Source organism: Anopheles arabiensis, chromosome 2 (genome assembly GCF_016920715.1).
Source record: "Anopheles arabiensis isolate DONGOLA chromosome 2, AaraD3, whole genome shotgun sequence".
Taxonomy (NCBI): Eukaryota; Metazoa; Arthropoda; class Insecta; order Diptera; family Culicidae; genus Anopheles; species Anopheles arabiensis.
In genome coordinates, this window is record NC_053517.1 from 42,202,923 (window position 1) to 42,212,162 (window position 9,240).

The 9,240-nt window shown below is 41.3% G+C and overlaps 3 protein-coding genes and 1 non-coding gene across 4 annotated transcripts; 1 reads left to right on the forward strand and 3 right to left on the reverse strand.

The window, feature by feature from the left end:
• Window positions 1-1,939: 1,939 nt before the first annotated feature.
• LOC120905022 (growth hormone-regulated TBC protein 1-A) lies at window positions 1,940-5,163 on the reverse strand. Its single transcript, XM_040315642.1, has 5 exons — window positions 4,702-5,163; window positions 3,670-3,965; window positions 3,450-3,596; window positions 3,192-3,374; window positions 1,940-3,121 (listed from the first exon to the last, which is right to left on the reverse strand). Exons 1-5 carry the CDS (start codon window positions 4,719-4,721, stop codon window positions 2,766-2,768), a joined length of 1,002 nt encoding a protein of 333 aa, XP_040171576.1. The 5' UTR covers window positions 4,722-5,163; the 3' UTR covers window positions 1,940-2,765.
• Window positions 4,112-4,184, reverse strand: Trnav-cac. Its single transcript has one exon. It is a non-coding gene; the product is annotated as a tRNA-Val (tRNA).
• Window positions 5,164-5,263: 100 nt separating the features above from the next.
• Window positions 5,264-6,183, forward strand: LOC120905031 (probable Golgi SNAP receptor complex member 2). The gene is made up of 2 exons (XM_040315652.1): window positions 5,264-5,551; window positions 5,648-6,183. Exons 1-2 carry the CDS (start codon window positions 5,418-5,420, stop codon window positions 6,147-6,149), a joined length of 636 nt encoding a protein of 211 aa, XP_040171586.1. The 5' UTR covers window positions 5,264-5,417; the 3' UTR covers window positions 6,150-6,183.
• LOC120905013 lies at window positions 6,094-7,432 on the reverse strand. Its single transcript, XM_040315631.1, has 2 exons — window positions 7,315-7,432; window positions 6,094-7,252 (listed from the first exon to the last, which is right to left on the reverse strand). Exons 1-2 carry the CDS (start codon window positions 7,363-7,365, stop codon window positions 6,233-6,235), a joined length of 1,071 nt encoding a protein of 356 aa, XP_040171565.1. The 5' UTR covers window positions 7,366-7,432; the 3' UTR covers window positions 6,094-6,232.
• Window positions 7,433-9,240: the final 1,808 nt, after the last annotated feature.

Consider the following 9,240-nt stretch of genomic DNA (forward strand, 5'->3'; position numbering starts at 1 on the left):
ATCTTTACGATAATATTACTCTAAGGTAGATTTTGAATAAAATAAAATGTTACGAGCAAGTGGTGGCATCAGACGTCATTTGAAAGAATCCACTGAGTCATACACACACACCCAAGACGACCGACGTAGTTTCATCAAGAAAAAACGGGCAACTCCATCGAACACATCAGGACATAACTGCGACATGCATATGGCCAGTTCCACTGGTGCCAACACCGGCTCCAGGGCACAACCTTCCGAAGCAGCAGAACCTAATGTATTCGAAATTATCAGGACACACTACAACATACATATGGCCAGTTCCGCTGGTACCACCTTCCGAAGCAGGAGAACCTAATGTATCTGGAATTGGCCACTTACAATCATCAATGAGTGAATCTCGCTGTGACCTCTCAGACATGCAGACAGCAAACTCTGCAAAACTAAATCCGATTGGCCACTTGTACGCGCGCGTGTCTCAAACTTATGTTGTCTCTTTCTTATATATTTTTTCTAATTTGTTTTCATATATCAAGAAGCAATAAAAGAAATATCGATGTAATAAATCAAACTCTTCGATTGTTTTCCTTTATGGCCAATAGGGAAAACTAATCAAATGAAATTATAGAAAACTTACACACTCACCTACTTTTTATAGTTATATTAATTTAATTTACACCCCGAATAGCTAAACTGTTCTATTGTATTTTCTTTTTTAATCCTGGATAGATTATGGTCCTGAATGGATATAGATATGGTTCTTAAGAATGGATTGACAAATTTACAAATTATATTATATTAATACTGACATTAGCCGCACTATTAATTGTACGAATATTATTTAGAAAGGTTAAAATATTATTCGTATATTAGAAACGATGCATTTTATATCGGTTATTATTAAACAACGAAATGATGACAATGAAAATGAATGATTAATTACATAGGTTAACTTTCTCTGGAGATCTACAGTTTTGTCCGTCATGGCACTAACAACAGCTTACCATTACATCATTACTTGAAGTTCATTATCAAAAAACCCTTTTGCTGCTTTTATATTTATGTGGAAGGAGAATAAATTCTTAAGGGGTTGCTCTCACTCAAAATTACCCGTTCATATTGCAAATTTACGAACGATGAGTCAGCCGATTTTCCTACTACCTTGTAACTCCTTCCTTTGCGGTCGTTACTTGCGTCCGATGCCTTTGCACTAAATGATTCGCATTTCCCATGTGACTTCCCCATGTGGGTCTAGGTGCACCTACCGATGGGACTCAATAACAGCAAAAAGTAAAAACATGCCGTGTCAGAAAACCTGCACCCATCGTTTTCGGTGGACTATCTTGTCTACTATCTTGAAGAAGACAAAGGTGTTGGAGGAAGTTGTTGCGAATGTTTCGTGCCATATTTCGTGTCAAGCGCGGTGTGCTAATCATCGAATGCTCTAGCGGGTTCATTAAATGGTGGTTAAAAGTTGGACAGCTGTAAGTTGGTTGTTTTGGCAAGCTTAGTTTATGAATGTTGCTTCCTTTTTTGATCATACTAATTATGTTTGCATGCGCTTCTTCATTCAAGAACCTAAGGGCTTTCCGAATCAACACATTTCCCTGCGAACGTTCCAAATGCTGTGCATTTAATGTTTAAATTCCTGTTGAAACTTGTTTGCTGACTTGGTATTATGGCACACCTCCGATGTGGATTGAGAGATATGAGTATGCCAAAAATAATTGCCCACGAGAATAATCGTTAAGGCGGGTGTAGCTGTACCATTTCTTACGGTATTTGCTTAATCATTTGCTTATTAACTTTTAAAACTTTTAGCGTGGTTAGCCGTATTGTCAAGAGACCCTTAATAATATATCTGAAAGAACGATGTGTAGTAAAATATCTTTGTACAAACAAAAGAGACTGCAATGTCATCATGTTAAGCACTATCGCCAACCAAAGGAAACCCTGCAAATGAGTTTACGTAAAATTCAATATTTATTATCAATGTTAATGCATGTTTTTAACGCAGAAAATATGATATAAGCTGCACCATGATATTATTGTTCGTTTTACTGTTTACCGCGTAAACGTTTGAGCTATTCTACTATCTGGCAGTTTTGCATATGAATGCATACGGGCGTTAGCTACAATTCTTTAATAGCTTCGTGGTAGCGTATAATAAGGTACTCTTTCTTATTCCGAAATGGGTTTCTGGTAAACAACTATTCTACTGGTATTAAAAATTTGATCAAAGATTATGTAGTTTTGTTTGAGTATCGGTGTATAATTTAATGATTGCGAACCAAATGGTACTTGATGTGACTAACAGAAATTCCTTTCAAGTGTAACCCAGATCATAAACAGCAACGGAAATTAAATGAAATGAAATTGGCGAATATTTGGCTTCAGCTAAATGCGTTAAATGGATCGCAAATAGTCGTTCTAACCATATTTTTATGAGAAAACATTAATGAGAATAATAAAATAAAATAATGTGTATCCTGTGTTCTGTACAAACAATAGCGAACCATGACTAATCGTGTGGATGAATTATAAAGAAAATTGTCACTTTGTTTTTAAAGCGTACGTTGGTAGTGTCTACAATAACAATAGTTTTTCGCGGGAAAAATGTTAACAAGCCCCTCAACAGTTGTCCGTGTTGTAAAAGTAGTATATGAGCGCTTAAACATCGCCCCACAGCACCCTTATAAAAGTAGGTTCACGGGCCGCACGTGCCTGCACTTTGTGGTCTACACTATATTCAGTCTGTATCTCTTCTGAATATAGCTCTCCAACCCCTAGGAACCTTTGCTCTTGTTGGCCATCCGTTCGGTATAGAACCGCTGCCGTAGAGCATCCAGCTGGGAGCGGCGTAAATTACCCGGCACCTTAAAGATGCTCTTCATGAACTCATGACAGTCCATGAGTACGTACGATTTTTCCAACGAACGAAACAGCCCGATCAGCGTTGAGATGTCGTCAGTCGCCAACAGATCCTGCCGTAAGCGCACAACGATCGTTAGGCCCACGCGGAGCAATATTTTGTTGCCCTCGAGAAACAGACAGTCCCATATCCGGAGTACGGTCTCGGTCGGTACTACCTCGGCGTACAGGCAGATGAACCATTTGGTTGCTATCACTGGCCAGGGTAATCCTAAACGGTACGGAACGGAAACGATTAGAATTTTGATTAAATTCCACGGAAACATTGTATGCACTCTTACCCAAGTCAAAGATGTGCCGATGGACGTCAGGTGCCCGCAGCCGGATTAGTTCGCTCAGCACATCAATATCGGTAATGAGGTTATCCATTGTTTTTGTATGATATAGCGGTACGATGTTCTCAACAACCACTTTTAGCAGCCAGAACGAGGATACTTCATTCTTAGTCACTAGTAACAATAAACCTAATAGCAAAAAGTGTGAAACATTTGTTAGAAGAAAACCATCACGGTAACAGGCACATGACTAATTTTACTTACCAGCAATATAGTTTAGCCCCTGACAGTAGCCGACAGTTCGATTGTGGTGAGCAAACGCAATCAGAACGTTGTACAAGCTTACCTGATACTGCTCAAAATGGATATTATCCGGAAACGTTCTAGGAAGATCGAGTTTAATTTGATCCGCTAGCAAATGAAGAAGAAGTTTGTGTTAGAAAATGTTAACAAATGCAATACAGTCGTGCTTTTTTTTGCTTACATATCTCCTGATCGAATTCGTATGTAAGTAGCGTCTGGTAAAGATTTGGTTCCTTTTGCTGTAAGTCCTTTGCACCGGACGTTTTCATCCACACCTCTTCGCGGAGCGATCCCGGAACGCCCTTGCGCACGAAGCGCTTTAATTTGGACCGATTCTTTAGCATGTCCGCACTCTGGAGAAACTTTTGCCAGCGCATGCTGCGTGTTGTAAGCACGGAAAGGTAGCTGGACATGATGTTTTCATACGATTGGTAGTCGAAATCTGCCTCCCGTTTGAAGCCATATTCATCCACGTCGCTGTAAAAAGAATGCAAATTAATAGATGTGATACTATTAAAACCATACAATGAAAAAATAAAAAAAACAAACCATCAATATGAATTAAACTATTCGAAAACAAAAAAACACATTACACGTCAATACAACACAAAAAAAAGTACGCTTGTTTCCGCCCGGGTTCGAACCGGGGACCTTCTGCGTGTGAAGCAGACGTGATAACCACTACACTACGGAAACGCTTCTCTGCCCTCACGCTACAGCCATACAGATTCTTTCACCCGAACGCCTTCACGCGTTACCAAGCGCACGCAATTATGTGGCGCCCATTCAATTGTTCTGTGTCGTGCGGTGCGACGCGATGAACCGAGGGCTACACAAACTGTATTCAAATCTCCCCTAATTCTAAGGGAAAGTACATTGTACAGTTTGCTTATGTAACAACGCATTATTCATTGTAGTTGGAGCGCATTGTTCATTATAGGTGTGGTAGTAGACCTTAACTGGAACGAAATGTGCGAAAATTGGTTGGCAGGTTTTTATCACCCCATTATACAATTGCACCGCATGGAGGAGGTGGTGTTCGTTTACTCATGGCATGGGCGGCACAGCAAGAATGTACGAAAGAGCGATAAGCCATAAGCTAATTTACATTTTATGTCCAATGCACACACGTACGATGCATGAAAGGTTTATAATATAGGCAGATAAAGAAGAATTCACACCAAATGAAAAGCAAAACAGTATTCTGACTCACCTAAACTTAGACACAGCCATGTCGTTTTGGTGTCTCCTACGCACGGCACTACACTTTTCGTATGCGAAACTGCACCTACCACGAAATCAACGAGATCGTCTCCAAAACACAAACGCACTGTTTTTTTTTTTACACTTTTTTTGCACTCATTCAGGTGCGGACAAATATGAATACAGAAAGCAATAGAACCCGACCATAGCTTTATCACCGCCCCTGTTTGCAGTTCAAATCATCACAATTCATCAGCTGATGTTTTGATAACACTATAATCAATCAGATGCACCGAGATGGTTTCCTCAGTTTTTACATATCGTTTTAACAAGTTGATTTTCCGCTTCTTCACGCGTTACTCGTCTGCGTGGAAATCTTTACGCCTCAGAAGGCCAACCATTTATCTATCGCAGACCATTATTTTAACTGTACTTTTCTTGCACTGCAAAAGGGAAAATAACAGAGCCGCACGAACTTCAACAGATGCTTGGTACGCGCAAAAAAAAGGTAAACATGCATTTGACAGTTCTCGCTTGACAGTTTGACTGCGTTTTCGTTTACGTGTCACAACAGTGTGCGTGTTGATTTCGCGCAGAGTATGTTCTAGTCGTGCCGATGTTGCGGTGTAAATCGCAACAAATGTGTTAATTTATCCGAGCCGAAAAGTTATACAAGTACTGAGCATCGGACAGGTTGAACATTCCCCACACGGGAGAGCCGCCAGCATGGAAGCCCTCTACATGCAAACCAATAGCCTAATCCAGGAGACGCAGCAATGTTTCCAGCGGCTGAATGATACGCGCTTTGCGTCGAGTGAAATTGAGCACGACATCGAAATGAAAATCACTACAGTAAATGGGTATGGTGCAAATGCTCAGCGTTGTGGAGAGTAGCTGACACATTCGTCCCTTTAATGCTCACATACATGTTTCATCTTTTGTACCTCACGTTACAGCAACTGCGATCGATTGGACGTGCTGCTGTTCAAAGTGCCAGTGGCCCAGCGTCAAAATGCAAAAATGCGTGTGGATCAGCTCAAGTACGACATACGGCATCTGCAGGCCGCGCTGAAGATGCACCAGGACAAGAAGCAGCGCCGCGAAACGGAACTGGCGGAGCGGGAAAGCTTGCTCAACAAGCGGTTCACCGCCAACTCCGAAACGTCGATCGATATCGATTACTCGCTGCAGCATCACAATTCGATGCAGAACGCCCACCGCGGGGTGGATGAAATGATCTGGACGGGCTCGAACATTTTGGACGGACTACGGACCCAGCGCGAAACCCTGAAGGGGGCACGAAAACGAATACTCGATGTTGGCAATACGCTGGGCCTGTCGAACCAAACGATGAAGATGATCGAACGAAGGCTGGTCGAGGATAAGTACGTGATGTACGGTGGAATGTTTGTGACAACCGTTATTATTTGTTTAATTGTGTACATTTGGATTCTTTAGCGAACGCAAAATAAAATAATGCTTTTTGCTTTCACGCGCATGATTAGCTTCCGTGTTCCGCCCTCCGGATGTTTGTTCGGCGTTCAAAAAATGATGAAATTGCTGTCCGTATTTTCGTTCGTTTCGTCATCTTTCGGCAAGAACTTTGCCCACTTCGAGGATACATTACCAGGTGGACTTGAATGGTGTGATCTGTTGTCCTTGCTATTGCCAGATGGACTGTTCGAGATTGTTGCTGCTGACGTACTTTCGTTGGCCGAACGCTTACCAAAATTCATGAGCGGCGCTGTGGCACTAGGTTCTGAACATTTTCTTTTACATGGCATTTGCGATGGTTTGTAACTGGCAGACGGTGGGTCAGCATTGGCCGTTGATGGTTTTGGCACCGTTTCCGATCGATCTTTAAATGAACGATTGTTACTGCTTCCTTTACGATGAAAGTCTGGTAGTTGCATGGAGCTAGCCCCTGCAGCTTGAGTCCAGCTTTTTTGAGCACCGTAGTTTTGAAATGGTGTTGTATTACTTTGCTCTCTCTTTGCGGAACGATTTGGGTAGAATACGGGATTCTTTTGTTTAGCTTTCCAAATGTCGCTCGAAGAAAAATCACTCGGAGAAATGTCATCCATGTTTAAGGCCAACTGTGCATCATTATCAGACGAATCATGCTGAGCACTTGGATAGTTACTCCATGCGTTGCTCTGCTTCACCGGACACCCGATACGTTCGCGGTCAAACGTGGTGCAGGACACGTTTTCCAGTGATTCAGAAGCGTCTAAAGCATCTGATGGGTCGTCGTTTTCCTCCTTTGTAAGAAATGCGGCCCACTTGCTCGGACCTTTCGATGTTGTATTGGTGCTTTCGTTTGTGCCATTTCGCAACATAGTTGGATCCAGCTGGGTCGGTTGGGGCAGTTGTATTTTATTTTGCAACACCAGTTCAGCGACCTCCGCTTCGCGTTGATCCATCTCCAGGTGTCGGACGGAGAGTTGCTGCACCATGCTTCGACAATCTTGGCCCGTTCCACGGAAGTATTCACGCGCCAGCGATTGTTTGGCGCCACACATTTTGCACGCCCATTTGTTGGCCTTTTTCACAATGTCCACCTGAGAGAAAATGAACGCAATTTTAAAACTTTCATTTGCTATTGCATTCACCTCCAGCTTGCCTGATATTTTAAGCACTGAAAGCAACGAACAACTCGCAATTCTTGAGGCATGTTATTGCCGCGTCCTGCGCTGTTGCTTTGTTGATCAAATTTGGCGGATTCATTTGATTACAGGGGTCGTAACATTATCCCACGTTTTTAACCCTGATGAAGACAAGCAAAAATATCCTCTTTCGGAAACTGGGCTACTCGTGTAATCGGCAACTTTGAGGCCGCTGCTAGACACAACGAAAAACTACCGTAACGAAAAAATTGCCAGATGAAATGTAACGCATTGTAATGCTCCTTTTTTCGGTCGACAGATTTTGGTCCTCCCGTCGGCGAGCGAAATTCTAAAGGCCGGGGGATATTGTCCGTACTCGCTAATGTAATTGCGATTTTCACGAGGCTGACCAAAGTATTTTTCCAAACAGTTTATAGCCGCATTAGAAAATATTATTTTTTTTACATGTTTTTTTTTACTTAAACTGGACTGTAAAAACTTTGTTATTGATAGGTAAATATGTTGTGCAAGTATTTCAGGCATTTTAGCATCGAAAAATGATGAAAATAATACTTTATTTCCCAAATGCCGCAAATCTACTAAACGACCACTAAACGGGTTCTAAACGACTCAAGCTCTCAACCTAATCGGAATATAAAAAGACTTCGTTTAGCGGACGGCAAACGACTGATGCATTCTAAAAATAGGCAAAAGCGGGTGGCACCATTTGTTGGTGGGATACCCAACCAGTGAAGCTTCCTCGCTTGGAGGAGAGCTTGTCGAAACACATTGTAAGAAAAGGACAGCAATATAATGATGAATTATAATACGCCATCTTTTGAGGAAACCAGTGAAGCTATGGAGCTTTCATTTTGTTCTTTTCAATTTAAAAAAAATCAGATTACAGAATGAGGAAATCAAATGAGCTACAGTCTAAACTCATTGATTGAACTTCGATTCCCTGCCAACTATTGAATATGTGCTTTTCAGTTGGCACGTTTTATTAAAATTATGAAATTTTTCCCGGCAGGCCGTGAGATTTTTGTGAAATTTTCAAAAACTGGTTTTTATACAAACGCATGCTTTTTAATTGAACTGTCGGCCAACTATCGAGCGTTCAACTAAAACCCAAGCGCCACAGATTAAGCACAGAAGAAAAAAAAATGAAAGCTCCACAGCTTCATTGGTTTGGTCAATAGATGGCGTATTACAACTCATCATTATATTGCTATCCTTTTCTTGAAATGTGTTTCGACAAGTTTCATCTTATCATGACCTATATAGCCTTCTAACTTTCTGAGCAAAAATTTATATGAATGGTCGTGTGGTCAGATACGTGGGTATCAACACCAACGACCATTACTCAAATCTCACTTGCTTCAGTGCTGATGGTTTCCGTTGGAGTTTAGTATTTAAACAATCGTATCGCCGTTCTAGTTCTAGCGATGCATAACTTCAATGTGAAACCATACAACAGTACAGAGGAAATGAGAAAGCTCTCCTCCAAGCGATGAAGCTCAACTGGTTGGAGTATCCCACCAACAGAGAGCGCCACCAGCTTTTTCGCTATTTTTAGAATGCATGAGTCGTTTGCCGTCTGCTAAACGAAGTCTTTCCATATTCCGTTTAGGTTGAGAACTTGAGTCGTTTAGAAGCCGTTTAGTGGTCGTTTAGTGGATTTGTGGCACTTGGAAAAGCATGCCAACTAAAAAGCGTTCAACTATTGAATTCTGACTGTACAGTAGAACGTCGATTATCCGGGCAGTTCGGGACCGGACGGTTGCCGGTTAATCGATTTGCACGGATAATGGTCCAAGAAATGTTATTTTCATATAAAAATTATTTTATTACTAGTTTTTTTATTAGTTTTATGATTAATCCAACTTGAATCAACCGATAAATCGTTAGTAAAATATTGTTTTAATCAATAACTATAGGTTTAA